At 38.5% G+C, this 15,268-nt stretch overlaps 1 protein-coding gene across 1 annotated transcript in view; it reads left to right on the forward strand.

The window, feature by feature from the left end:
* jade2 (jade family PHD finger 2) overlaps positions 1-15,268 on the forward strand; it is a 171,506-nt gene that overhangs the window by 82,414 nt on the left and 73,824 nt on the right. Inside the window, exons 5-7 of the mRNA XM_054626084.1 lie at positions 6,125-6,273; positions 10,207-10,418; positions 14,541-14,708. Of these exons, the coding sequence (XP_054482059.1) occupies positions 6,125-6,273; positions 10,207-10,418; positions 14,541-14,708 (529 nt within the window). The remainder of the gene's footprint in view (positions 1-6,124; positions 6,274-10,206; positions 10,419-14,540; positions 14,709-15,268) is intronic.

Raw genomic sequence — 15,268 nt, forward strand, 5'->3', positions numbered from 1 at the left:
CTATCTTTATTTATATAAATGGGGATGGACAAAATATTACATATACCTCTCAGTAAAACTTGACTTTAATGGGACAATACCAGTGTAAAATATTTTAGTTGATATACATGAATCAATATCTTTACTTGTTTACCTTGTCAAAGAGAATTTTAATAATATAATCCAATTTTAGGCGTATCATTGTTATATTTTATTATTAACCTAGAGATCGCTGCATTGTTTTCCTTTTTTTAAATCTTAAAGTCTTCAAATTGAGACAATAACAAAGACTAGCAGCTGTTATTCAAAATGATGGGTGATCATATGTCATATGCAACAAAGCCTAGTCATTTGCATAAAATATGAATGTGTTTCCATTTACTTTAGAAGGTAAAGCCTTGGACATTGCAAAATACAACTTTTGCTACATCATCTAAGTCGGTCCAAATCTCACCGTATTCCACCAAAGCAAACGCAGAAGAATTATTTCCATTATGTAACCCAGGTCTGTAGCTCTCACCCTCACAAACACATAATTCACCTGTCCTCCCTGCCCATGCTCACATAACATCCTATTCAGCACCGTTACGCCACAAGATATACTTTACAGTTCCCACTCCTCTGCTCCCCAGAGGCACATCCCGTGTAGTAAACCAAAGACACCTCTCCTCAGGGCCTCAGTGCTGGAAGAGGGATGGAGGGGGCGCTTTGGTTTCCATTGTTTTAAGAATCAGAGCCCCGCGGTGTGAAGTTCCTCCTGATAAATATTTCATGGGATGCCCTATTAAGATCAAAGAAAAACTGCCGTATTGTTATGATTCCAAGGAGGGAACATCTAAATATTCCCTCTGTGCCGCTCTCCTTGTAAGGAATCCTCAAATGTAAACAAAAGGGATGTCTAAGGTTTCCTTTTTTATCACTAAAATATTCTTTCCCTGTCATGTAATGGGTTTAAAAAGGGAACAACTCAGTGATTAAAAAGCTGCATAACCTAGAAACCAGGCAGCTTTTGATCCCCAAACTGAAAATATGGTTTCCATTTTTAGTCACCTTATATTTGAGTTATTAAGATTCTATACAGTTAGATGTGAGCTTAATAATAAAAATGTGACATAAGAGAATAAAAGCTTTCGTATAATATTTTAATCAATTTTATTTGCATTTTTTTGATGTTATAAAGTTGTTGATAGCGACCAAAGGCCAATAATTGGTTGCCAATTGAAAATTGGAAAATTGTTACTAATTATCTGTATTTATCATTTTAATTTCCTATTTTCCAATCTTTCTTAGGTTAGAAATGGAACGCCTTTCTCCTTTTAAATAAAAGCTTACAAATGTTTGAAACACCAGGAACAACAATTGAAATAATTGTGGACTTTATCCTCCTATCCTTGACAAAGTCTGGATAGGATTGTGATAGTCATCACAATGCAGGCAATAAACCAAACCAAGAAACATGTGTTGAATGTCAAATTTAAGTTTGTTTAAGTTGAAACACATTGAAGCTGCACAATTGTATTCGTAAAATAAAAAAGCCCAAAACCAACCCTGCAAAAAATGCTTTAATCTAAATCCGGAACATCTAAATTGAGTAGCATCCATATTCTCCATGTGAGAAATGACTCACTCTGACCAAAACAATCTGTAATAGGCAGTATTGTGCAATATATACATAAGAAATAATGTTTAAAATGTTTACAAGAGAACATAAAAGTTTGGATAAAACGCAAAATTGAAAAAGTTCTGCTTTTTTATCAATGAAATGTGAAAATTGTCAGTGTATATTCATCATATGATGCTTAGGAAAGTGTATAATCTCCATCAGATATTAAAAATGCTAAAGCTAATCAAACACATGACTCCATACCATTAAAGCTTCTTGGCTCATAAACATTTCAAAGAGTTGGTCTTAACCCCATAAAAAGACAGGAAATCTATTTACAGTTTGTCCGAGAGCTGAGATTATCTCACTATTGACAGATGACTCTGCACTCTACCTTCGCCTTTGTAGTCATGATAAAGGCTGGACAAACCAGAAACCTTTTGCACACGGTTTTGTTTACCTACATTATGTAAGATCTGTGTGTGTGTGTGTGTGTGTGTGTGTGTGTGTGTGTGTGTGTGTGTGTGTGTGTGTGTGTGTGTGTGTGTGTGTGTGTGTGTGTGTGTGTGTGTGTGTGTGAGAGATACATGACACTAACCAGTGGAAGAACACATTGTACTCTGACCCCCACTGACTCACATCCTGTTAGATGGGTTGACTTGACATTATTATAAGGCGATGCTGTCCTTTCATGTCTCACTTCATGTTTCGTCTTTCGGTACCTGTGACACAACACACCAGGAGCTCAACTTAAATGTCATGGCTTGATGCGTAGACATTTGACAGGCAGGGCAGAAGGATGGTCGTTTGAAGGAGGGTCTTATTTCGCAAATTGATATAGGTGTTATTAGCTGGATGACTCCAGATATGGCATAAACGCAGGTTTTCAGTTTTGGCACAGATATCATCTACTTAGTATCCAAATCTTGGTGTGTCATCTTTTCTTGATCTTTTTTTTTCTCCTTTTCACCTCTTTTCTTTTTTCTATGAACATCTCCATGTTGCAAAAGCAAATCAACACTGCAGCTCACAGCTAGAAGCCAAACAAACACCAGTAGAGTCATAAAACCTAACATAATAAATCCCCATATGAGAATAAACAAAGCTAAGAACATCATAAACGTCAAAAGCACTCTGCTCATAACGTCTCAGTATATTTACAACACTGAATGGTTATCACATTATAGACTTGGAAATCAGTTCTTGCCTGGTTGTATTGTATGTTTTTCTTTCAGTCAACAAACCCCATGAAAGTACAACAACCAGCAATGAATTGATCCATATATCAACAAGTATTGTCTGTAGCCAAAGCCTGATTTAATGTATCTGTGTACAAAAACTAATAAAAACACATTAATAAAACATAATTCTTATCTTATGTTGCACATGTGCATCAATCTGCAGGTTTAATGTTCCCCAAAAAGTACACTATTTACTTTTGCATTTGTTTAAAATTACATTTCCCGGTTGTTTTAGTATTAAAGTTTATATTTCCATCCTGTTTTTAAAGATTAACGTCATCAGTAAGAACTAATGAGCTCGGGGCTGTTGGACGTTAGAAAGTCTTTGAGAGGACTTCTCATGGGATTTGTTGATAATAACACAAACTATGGAATAACACCAACCATATCCTTTGATGCAATAACACCACCCACCAATGTAAGAAGACACTGAAGTTCCTTTTTAACGTTACATAACAGAAACAACCAGCCCAGTGTTTCCAGTATGAAACCTATTCTCCCTGTATGTGTGTGTGTGTGAGTCTCTTGTGTGTCTTTGTCTCTCTCCTTTCTCTGCTGCCAGTTGACTGGCCGCTCCAGTTTGTCCAGTATCACATATCAGCGTGATACTAGGCCAAAACAGGGTTCAATTTTCTGCCTTTTGTCCCTCACAGAAAGATAGTAGAATATCTGAATAATTAATGATAACACATTAAACGTAAACTTTAAACTTAAACTTTTGAATTTCAATTTAAACTTTTGAAATTCAACATGAAACTTAAACTTAAACTTGAAACTTTGAGATTTTACTATTTAAACTTAAAAACCTTGGAGTTAAACTTAAAAGAAGAAAATGCCAAAAGTGAAGAAATGAAGAAAGCTAATAAAAGGATGAAAAAATAAGAATGGATTAGCATTATTTGAATTAAGATTACATTTCACTGTTTACAGTGCAGACAGATGTTTTATATTGTGTATTTATAGTGTAATAGAATAACTCCCATAATTATTTAGCAAGTCAGAATTGACATTCGTTCGACAGTCAAAAAATATGTCTTTGCTTTCTCTTTGTTATTTTCATTTCATATTGTTACTGTTCTGGCATCAGATATGAAATGCCATTCCAGGGAAGATCACTGAATTAAATTGTGGCAGCTGTTGACGTTGATGAAGGCGGTAGTGGTGATGATAATGTGGAGGATAATGATAACGATGAGGAGGATGATGATGATGATAAATATGATGATGATGATGATCAAAGAGCTGCTTGACGTGAGGGCGACGGCAGTGACGGAGGATGATGATGATGATGATGATGATGATGATGATGATGATGATGATGATGATAACCGAGCGGTATGATGATGAGGTGTTCATGACGTCGGGGAAACTGAACAGAGAGCCAAAGGTTGTTTTGCTTTGTTGTTTTGATCACTGACACACTTCACCTTTTAGCACAAAGGTCACGACTTCAGCAGATAGTGTGAATCACTGCGATGTGTGTGTGTGTGTGTGTGTGTGTGTGTGTGTGTGTGTGTGTGTGTGTGTGTGTGTGTGTGTGTGTGTGTGTGTGTGTGTGTGTGTTGTGTGTGTGTGTGTGTGTGTGTGTGTGTGTGTTAATATGCAAAACACAGAGCTGTTGTGGAGAAATTGTATGTGTGTGATTAGTGCAATATATTATATGTGTCTAGTAGCTCTTAGAGTATCCAGAGGTTTTTACACGGGCCTGTGTGTGTGTGTGTGTGTGTGTGTGTGTGTGTGTGTGTGTGTGTGTGTGTGTGTGTGTGTGTGTGTGTGTGTGTGTGTGTGTGTGTGTGTGTGTGTGTGTGTGTGTGTGTGTGTGTATAGAGCGTGTTTGAGTCTTTATTGGCTCCCAGTGGGTCGAGCAGAGTTCCTGACCCCATTTCCTGCTGTTGTTGACAGAGAGACAGTCAGGCCTCGGGGCTCCAGAGACCAGACTCTGCCTGGAGGAGCTTCCTGTCACTGCTGCCTTCCACAACCATTTGATTTGTCATTGTTTCGATTGCTTTTTTCTTTTTCTTTTCGCCCTTTACTGTTTTTGACATTTGTCTAAATCTGATTCAGTCTTTTTTTGGGACATGAGGTCGGGAACTGACTGTAAGAGAGAGCCACAGACATGAGGAGGGATTCCCCATAATCCCTGTTGTCATGAGAACTGCAGGATCTTGTTGTTGTGTCACTGAGGATGTTTGTATGTACAACATTTAGAAAAAAGAACATGCAGATGTGTGTGTGCGGTTTCGGAATTTTTTATTTACTCTAAAAGATGAAGATGAAGAGAGAGAGAGAGAGAGAGAGAGAGAGAGAGAGAGAGAGTAATCACAAACTATTAGAAATGCAGGTGACAACTAGAACCATATAGGAACATATACTTTCCCTTTTTTCTTTCCACCTGGAACAATTTCAGAGGGTTCTTCCTAGAACCCAATATTAAGGATGGGGGTAAAGAGGGGAATATTGCCTATTTTTTGTGAGTTTTTCCTAAAACAAACCTGCATATATATACACAAATCTTGGTGGGAAAACGGTATTACTCTCTCAACTTTTTAGCAGCGTTTGTGATTAAGTTACTTCAAAGTTTACAATGTTTTGTCCAACTCCTGAGATGACAAAATGTCCAGATATCAATTCCGTTTACAGAATGAACATTTATCTTTTTAAATTGATTAAGATTTAAATTATTAGGATTATAGTATCTATATTAACATGATAAATCCTTTTAGAGCTTTTGGTTTAATTTATAGTTAGAATTTAGATACATATAGTTACATTTTTGCAAAAATCTCCAATAACATGGGAGATTTTTGCCGGCCAGACACCAGCTGTGGATATCATGTGACTCTTTACCTCTTGTTGGTTGGTTGACTGTATGAATGTGAAACCAACAGTGAGAAAGAACAGTGTGTTCAGTTAGTTTTCCCTCAATAAATCCTATTCTGAGGATTTATATGTCATCCTTTATGCAATAAACAATCCCTCTGGTGTTTATTGTGTATCTGTTAAGGTCAAGGATAAACAAAACATAACAAAACTGCTAATATAAAGCTATTAAAATCAAAAGCATTAAAGTAATAACATACTTGAGGTTGTGCCGTATTAGTGTTCTGATACACGACTGCAGCTCTCAGGTGCCAACAACAACAGCACTCCACTCTGTATGTTATTGTTTGATTAATTTGTCAATCAACCGCTGGAATTATTACCCATCAGCAGGTTTAATTATTAGTTTCTCAAGTATATAGTTGTTGTGTTTCCAGACCTCGTGACAAACTCTCTGCGTGTATCTTTGTGTTTGTTGCAGGCTGCTGTCGGCAGGCGGTCTTTCTAACGACGAGCAGGAGATGGAGGACGCCGCCCAGACTCCTCCCACTCAGCGCTACAGCTGCTACGACCTGGACGACCTGGACGTCGCCTGGCTGGAGCTGGTCAACCACGAGTTCAGACAGATGGGTGAGTGCAAACCAAGACACGCTGACCAATTTTCATAATGAAGGCAAGGAAGCATTATGAGATAGAACAGGAAAACATACTCATCACTTAATGTCAAAAGAGTTTTCAAAGATATCAAAGTGCTGAAATATAATAATAGTGGTATGCAAATTATATTTTTTTATTTGCCTCTACGTTCATGTTGCATTTTATGACATATTTTACCTAAATGTCTCTTTTACTTCAGTCTTATGAACTCTGTACCTCACACTATTGCATATTTGGAATACATTTTTCTGGGAAAGGCTGCAAATAAATAATATTTATTTTCTATTAATCCATCATTTTTTTCTTAAATTGTCAGAAAACCCACTTTCAACAGTTCAGAATCCAAATATATTATATTTGAAACAGAAAAGCAGCAAATCCTCACATTCTAGGAGTTGCAACAAGCGATCCTCTGCACTTTCAGGAACAGCCGCACATCTCCAAACTCTCAGATGAGTAACCAACTCACTGTTGCTTACAGAATGGTGGAAAAATGCGCATTATTGCCTTTAATAAAACCACAGTTGTTTGTTTTACCGCCCCCAAACCTGTAGTACTAAACCGCATTAGCAGTTACTACAGTAAATAGGGAGTCACTAAATCAACACAGACTGAAATCTGAAGGGTTTCCCCTTTTAAAAATGGATTATCAGAACTATTTGTCAGTTGACTAATTGATTAAAAGACTAGATGTTTCAGCACTGTTTAGTTTGGTTTACAGAAGAAACATGGACGATTAAGAGAGATGCAATAATCTCTCCTATAAAAACTTTGTTCATGATAAAAGCTGCAAGTCTTTGCAAATTGACAGAACTATAAAAGTAATGAAGTAGTTGCTTTTTTTAGAACTTGACTATTGAACGATAAGTTTGAGTCATATAAACTTTCCTTATTTACCATTACAGTCATTTTATTAAAGGTTCCCAGAGGAATGAGACCAGCAAAGGATGGCTTAAAGCTACACAAGTCTGTTTTATTTTACATCTTCTAGCTTAATTATTTTCTTTTCCACACCAGTCCTTTTACAGTCACTTCACTTTTACTACATATGTTCCATCAAAACTGAACTTTAACAGCCATTTCTCTTAAATTGAAGTATCAAAAAGTCTATGGAGGTCTTATAAAGTGGTTTCTGAGACTTGTAGATGCTCTGAATATGCTGAAACAGTTCCCTTTCCTTCCCTCCTCCTTTATCATCACCTGCTCCTTTCCTCTTCTTCTACACTTACTGTCTCTTTCTCCCTCCTCCGCTCTGCTACACCCTCCATTTTTCCTCCACGGTGACGACTGCTGACCTCGAGCATCCATCCCATCTCCACCGTTTCATTCGATATCTGATCGCCTCCTTTCAGATAAAGCGTCGTAATTGTGTTTATGAATCCCCACCGGGGTTTCAGGCCTATTATTTCTGGGACACATTCTCCTTAAATCAAACACACACACACACATGCACGCACACGCACACACACACACACACACACACACACACACACACACACACACACACACACACACACACACACACACACTCTTGCTGGAGCAGAAAACATTTTTTTTCTCATAACCCTCAATGCAAGACCAAACAAACAGACGGTTGATTGGTTCTGCTGGGCGAGGCTGCACGACTCTGGACTCATGATGGGGTGACTCAGCGTTTTCTTTCTCAGTCCTCCACCTACTATATGCGTGTGTGTGTGTGTGTGTGTGTGTGTGTGTGTGTGTGTGTGTGTGTGTGTGTGTGTGTGTGTGTGTGTGTGTGTGTGTGTGTGTGTTTGGAGACTGAGTGATGATACGGAAAATGCTGTAATTCTGGCTATTTTAAATGCTTTTTTTAACCAAGTTTAGAGATGGGCTTTATTTGATTTTCTGATTATTCAGCTTAGAAGACACTAGATTTATTGCAGAGAGCTAGGCCATTAAGTAGCACAAACCAATGGAAAGCATACAGCCTGTCAGTAGTAATAGAGAAACAACTGTTGAATGTCAGGCGTCATTTTAAGCATTTAGTAAAGTAAGTTAAATAGAAATAGAGACGTACAGGAAGCCACATATGCATCGGCAAAGTGCAGAATTAAAGCAGCAGGACATGCAGAACAGCAAAGAAAGATATTCAGTCTGTGTGTTTGTCTTTGGTGTGTGTGTGTGTGTTTGTGTGTTTGTGGGATCCTGTGTTGAGCTGTGACCACATGCACACAATGATAAATGTGCCTCTGCATGTGCGGACAGCTGTCACATGAACAAACACGGAAACACACACACAGAAGATAAAAATAAAGTAAATACAGTGCACACACACACATTCTCAGATATGTGTGAACGGTGGTGTTGCTTTCCTTCCTGCTGTGTGTGTGTGTGTGTGTGTGTGTGTGTGTGTGTGTGTGTGTGTGTGTGTGTGTGTGTGTGTGTGTGTGTGTGTGTGTGTGTGTGTGTGTGTGTGTGTGTGTTTAGTTCATGGTGTAAATGTCACAGCAGGTTAATATCTAACTTTACTTCCCTTTTCTCTGCGGCTTCAAAAGTAGCTTCTAAATCCATTTACAGTCGGACAGTTTCTTCTCTTCAGTTATTTCTTCATATCAAAGTTTGTGTTCAGGGTCAGATTTCAAGACTTATATATATGAAAAATAAAGCTGACTTGTTTTCAGCATCAGCAGCAAATGTTCAAATTGAGTATTACGTTTCTGAAATGTTTTTACTTTATTTATGTGAATCTGCAGCTCAGGTTGTAAATGAACCCTTTTTTGCAACAAGATGCTCAAGAACCAGTAAATAAAGTTGTTTTTTATTCATTTAATTCATTTTTCGATGGGAAAGGATTCATTGACATGAATAACAGATGGAGACACAGGATACTAAGCTCCATTTAAAAAAACTCCCATCTGAATCCCTCAAGTAAATCAATAAATAATCCTCGACTACAGATTCCAGGACAGCAGAAGTTTCTTTAGCTTGGTGCATTCGGTCGAGGCAGTGTGATACTAAATTTAAAAATTACTCTTATATTCTAAAATCCAGAGATTGTGTCTGAGCAAAATATTTACTCAACTCTGCAGATTGTAATTTGATTGTGTTTGTGTCTTCATTTGCAGCCTGTTTATAAGGATTTGTGGCATATTCCAAGTATCATCATCTAAAATGCTTTTTCTCATCACCGTAGGTTTAATGCTTTGCTGTTACCCATTTTGTAGAATTATTGTAATCTGGTTTGCATGAACCGAGATAGCATTAAACATCTGTTTGCCACCGTCCTGGAAACCAGACTGTTTACTTTCCTGCTTCCTCAAATACACTCTTTTTTTTTAAGATGAAGAAAGCTTGCATTTGCCAGTTAAATGAGTTTTCATCAACTATTAACCAGCCTTGGAGCAAGGCATTACTTTGAGATGCAAATGGAGCAGGAATATTAATGCTAATGCCTACACACATTGGCACAGTGAACCGAGCTGCAGGCAAGAAGGGCTGAATGACAAATTTGGTCGTTTTTTTGGCTTTAATCGCAAATGAGCTCGTAGTGACAGAGCACATGTAGCTTTTCTCTGGTCAACTGCGACTCCACACACTCCCACGTCCTGCAGCTAATTTTTCAGCACATTTTATCCACAGCTAGCCCAAAGAAAACAGACAGCGACCTGTGTGAGGTGCACATGTGAAGGAAAGCCGTGAGCATTTCCAATTAAAGTGTGAGACGACGTGTTTTGGCCAAAAATAACAGGAATATGGTAAATTGGCTCGCTCGTTTTGAGCAGCTTTCCATTAATGTTATCCTTGTCGATAACAAGAACTAAAAAAAAAGTCCCTTAAGTGTTGACCCTGTTACTGGACTCTTATTTTTAATTGCTCTGTATTCCTCAAATATTCATCTTCTTTCAACACTTTTTAATGTTTTACTCTCTGTCCTCTGGCCTTCAGCGCTGCCAGAGCTGGACGAGCTGACGATGGAGTGTGTGCTGGTGGAGCTGGAGAGCGTGTGTGAGGAGAAGATGCGGCAGGCCATCGAGACAGAGGAAGGCCTGGGCATCGAGTACGACGAGGACGTGGTGTGCGACGTCTGCCGCTCGCCGGAGGGAGAGGACGGCAACGAGATGGTCTTCTGTGACAAGTGCAACGTCTGCGTCCATCAGGTCAGGAATTAAGTAGCTTTATCTCTCTCCTCAAGCAAACGTTTGTCTGTGTTTTTAAACAGGCCCTATTATACTATTTTACGGGTGCCGATTTTTATCTCAAGGTACAGTTACAACAATTTTACATGCGTTAATGCTCATAATCCGCCTTGTTTTTCTCATCCTGGCTGTCCTGCAGCACCTCTTCTCACGCTCTCTCTGAAACGCTCCGTTAAAGTAAAGTCTGCTCTGATTGGTCAGCTAGCCCGCTCTGTTGTGATTGGTCAACGTTTCACATTTCAAAAAACTCTTCCTCCGGAGCTTCAGCTCCATCTCTCTCTTTTGTTGTTTGAGGGCCAATCTGACCTCATAAAGTTACATTGTGACCTCATAAAGTTACAGAAGTGAAGGAGAGAATTCAATGGAGCCGTTTCAGGCAGCTCTGACAGGGAGGGTAACTCCTTTTAGGCGTGGACTTCAGGTTTTACACTCTACGGACCTTTTACATGTAAAAAAAAAATAAATTATATATATAACATACTAAAGAAGAGGGAAAAAGTGGAAAAGCATAATAGGGCCAACATAAGTATCACTCATCCTGGTGTCTTTTTAAACTTTCCTTTCCAGAATAAGAAAGTCCCTCTGGGGGAAAAAACAGCAAAATTCGAAATCTTAAATGTAGAATACATAATCAACGTTGTTCAAAGACAAGGTTTTGATGTTTTCCTCAGAGCTGCCATACATATTTTACTCTTATTTTACTCCCTGGGGCTTCATTTATCATCGGAATGAAAGTGCAGGTACATTAGCAGTTTCACAAATGGTACCTTTTGACATGTTGAGGCTCGAGGGTGCAGCTGCTGTGTTTGTTACACAGTGACAAGGTGTTAATTGTTCTGTCGGCCCCGTTGGCACTAACACACCTTCAGTGTCACTAGACTGCCTCTGCTTCACTGCTGTTATGACACTGGATGGAAATAGTTACATTCTAAATCTCATTTTGTCTCTCACCTATAATTTCACTATCAATGTTGTTAAAAAAACATCCTGCCTGGATATGAAATAGAAGTTGAATAATTTAGAAAAAGATGGAAAACAAGAGTTATTTTCATCTCTTGCCAGTACTCAAATAAAATAAAGGTCAGTGTTTGCTGTCTAGCTCTTTGGTTCCCCAATTATTGACTTTATAAAGCAAAAAGGTAAACTTAATACATGGGGACACATAAAACACTTGTCGATTTTTTAGTGTAAACAATTTACAAACAATATCGGGCCTAGTTCAAGCTGCAACCTCCTTGTGTGAAAAGTGGAGCCAAAACAGTTATTTAATGACCATGTCTTTGTATAAAGTCCTGACATTCTCTCTTGATTTATTCCCTCAGTAAACATTGTAAACATGAGTTTATGGTCTCAATCTCTAGTTTCAAGTCTTCTTCAATACAGCATGATGTTCATTTAGAAATGATGTCTATTTAGAGTCAAATGACCATAAAGCTACTTTAGGGCTCTCTTGATTTATTCCCTCAGTAAACATGTTTATGTCTTACAACTTTAACCCTTTCACAAGGGTTTATGGTCTCAATCTCTAGTTTCAAGTCTTCTTCAACACAGCATGATGTTCATTTAGTAAATTATGGTCTGTTTTGAGTCAAATAGACCATAAAGCAGGGTATGCTTTAGGGTGAGGTACTTTGATTGACAGGTTGCTACCATGCCGTTGTCCGGTCTAGGAGTTGTCTGTGTTTTCCTTCTTAGAACTTTGACACTTTTACAGTGTATTTTCAGTTCATGAAAGTTAAATGTTACATTTCTGGTCATATACAGCTTTAAATTGTACTTAGCTCCACCCACGAGTCACTTCTGGTTGCAAAAACGAGATCACCACAGCCAAAAACCAAGATGACGATGCCCAAAATGTCAAACTCAAGGCTTTAAAATAGCAGTCCACAAACTAATGGCTGACAGTAACGATATCCACTTCTTCTAAACTATAAATGGACACTCCACAGGGTACTGAGTGTGTTTGTTTGTCAGAGGAAGTAAATGCAGAACATGAGGTGTCATGGAAACAAGTAACATGTAACAGGCAGCGAAATAAATTGTTACTCCTAGGCAGGATTCAGTAATGAGAAAGCTTATATATAATGTGAACACATTCTACACTGACTGTTGCTTCCCTGGTAAGGCCGTCTTTCTAACCTTCAGCAGGTAAAAATTAAAAAAAAAAGCAGGCATTGCTAACTGAAGTGTTTAGTTTGATCAATAAAACCTTTCATCAATAAAGTGCTTTAACTGCTTTTAATGAAGATGAAGTCCTTGATGTCTCATTTTCTTTTGTTCTTGTCAGTGCAAAGTTGTTTGATTAGCTTTTCAGTAATAAAACATTGGATGTATCTTTCCTTCTGTAGCGTAAGATGAGTTGTTGCATATAGAGGCAAGGCTTGAATTTAGCAGCAGTGGGTCCTGAAATCATGTTTGGGGTTTCCCAGGGGTTTTTCACCTTGCAATTCCGTTTAGACCTCAACCAAAGGAAGGATAGTTTGATTTAGCTCGTCAGAAATGAGATTTGAAAGATCTGACGCAGACGTTATAGTGATGGAAGAGAAGGAGGAGTTGAGAACGACAGTAAATCATATCTGATGATAGATCATTCTCTGTTTTTGGGAACCCAAAGGGGAAATGGGTGGAGCGCTGATGATACAATAACCTGCTGTGTTTTTAAAACAACACCAAGCGGTATTTGGAAAATGTCTTGCTTCCTGTAAATTCCGGTTGAAAGAAAAGTATTGGGCGGAGACAATAATATGTGGAGGAATTGTTCATGTTTTTTTTGTGTTATTGGAGCGGCAGTTAGCATAACTTTCTAAGGAACTGTTAGATGATTCAAAAGGGAGAAGAGAGGCTGCTTATTTTATATGACAGAAGAAATAAGCAGCAGACTAATTACGTTTTGGATTTAGATGCAGCAGCCGTTGAAAGTATTCTGTTTCCAAATGTGAAAAGCCATGAAAACAAAACCATGGGGTGGTCTTGTGGTGCAGCTGGTTAGAAATCCTCTCTCTCCAGTTTCTTACTTCTTTATTGAAGTAATAAAACAAAAAGAGAGAAACATATTTCTTTGAACCGATTTGTTCAAAGTTATACAGAAGCCAGAAGAAGCTGTTTTTGTGCCTGTGGGGGAAATTCTAGCCTCCAAAAAGTCACATTATCCGTCTCACAATGTCCATGTGTATTCACTGTGTGTCTGCTGGGTTTAATTTCCTGGTGGCCTGGCCTGTGATTGCATGGCACAGACTATCACATCTCAGATGGTGGAGCTTCATTGCAGTCATTTTATGTTGACAACACACCTTTAACAAAGAAAGATGAAGTCACAAAGGTGGTTAGAGTAAATAGTGACTGTCATAGATTGTATTTGTGGAAAATGCAAATTTACAATCGCTGCAATTTTATTTTCACAGCGTGCTGAAATGTGCTGAAATCAAAGTGGTTAAAAAACATGCTGCCTGTATATGAAATAGAAGTGGAATTATTTAGAGATGGAAAACAGGATAAAAATCATCTGCTCAGATAAAAAAAAAAAGGTCATTGTTTGTTAACTTTATTAAGCAAAAAGATAAACTTAGACAAAAAATATTGGTAAATTTTTCATTGTAAACTAATATTTGTGCACACAATTTACAAAAAATTTGGAACCAGTTAAGGCTGCAACCCCCGGGTCTGAATAGTGAAGCCAATGAGGAAGTAACTTAAACTTGCATTATTTCTAATGACCATCAGGGGGCGACTCTTCTGATTGCAAAAAGACATCTGCCTTGTCTTTTAATATTATTTGACATAACAACTGTCCACCCTCTAATTTGGGAAACCATGTTCAAGTAATATTTTGAGCAATTTGGGGAATTAGTTTTCTTGCCAAGAGTTAGATTTATTATAAGAAGAAGAAGAAGAGGAAGATTGATACCACTCCAATATCTGTCCACTAAATATGAAGTTGCAACTAGTTTAGCATTTAGCATTAAAGCAGGGTGAAACGACTAGTCTGGCTTTGTCCAAAGGTACCAAAGCACCTTTTAAAGTGCAAAGAAATAATCTCCTCTGCACACAATCACCTCTTCTAACCTCTCTTCCCCCCCATCGCAGGCTTGTTATGGCATCCTGAAGGTTCCCCAGGGGAACTGGCTGTGTCGGACCTGCGCTCTGGGCGTCCAGCCCAAATGTCTGCTCTGCCCCAAGAGAGGGGGGGCCCTCAAGCCCACCCGCAGTGGAACCAAGTGGGTCCACGTCAGCTGTGCCTTATGGATCCCTGAGGTAAGAACCAAGGAGATGCATCAAAATGGCCAAATTATTCAAATGTAGTATGGTGGGCTTTTGTTTGGTACATTTCCTATACCTAGTGCAGGATGTGATTCTACCAAGCAAAGATAGGCCTACTTACATATTGTGTATACTGATCTCCTTCACTCTCCACACTCATTGAGATGTATGGTAGTTGCATTCATTGCCACTGTTTCTCTGTCGATGTAGAAGTTAGTATCCATGTCTCCGCTTTTGAGTGTTGAATTTGTTGCACAGTGGCTCGAAAGAGTGTTTTATGTCTTCTGGTTGTCCGTTCGTCCCATTCTTGTGAATGATATCTCAGGAATGCTTGGAGGGATTTTTTTTTTCAAATTTGGCACAAACCTCCACCTGGACTCAAGGATAAACTTATTTAACTTTGGAGGTCAAAGGTCACTGTGACCCCACGCCGGTCCCATCCTCGTGAACGTGATATCTCAGGACCACCTGGAGGGAATTTAGTAGAATTTGGCGCAAAAACCCACTTGCAGTCGAGGGATGAACTGATAAGAATTTTGTGGTCAAAGGTCAAA

Source organism: Anoplopoma fimbria, chromosome 24 (assembly GCF_027596085.1).
Source record: "Anoplopoma fimbria isolate UVic2021 breed Golden Eagle Sablefish chromosome 24, Afim_UVic_2022, whole genome shotgun sequence".
Classification (NCBI taxonomy): domain Eukaryota; kingdom Metazoa; phylum Chordata; class Actinopteri; order Perciformes; family Anoplopomatidae; genus Anoplopoma; species Anoplopoma fimbria.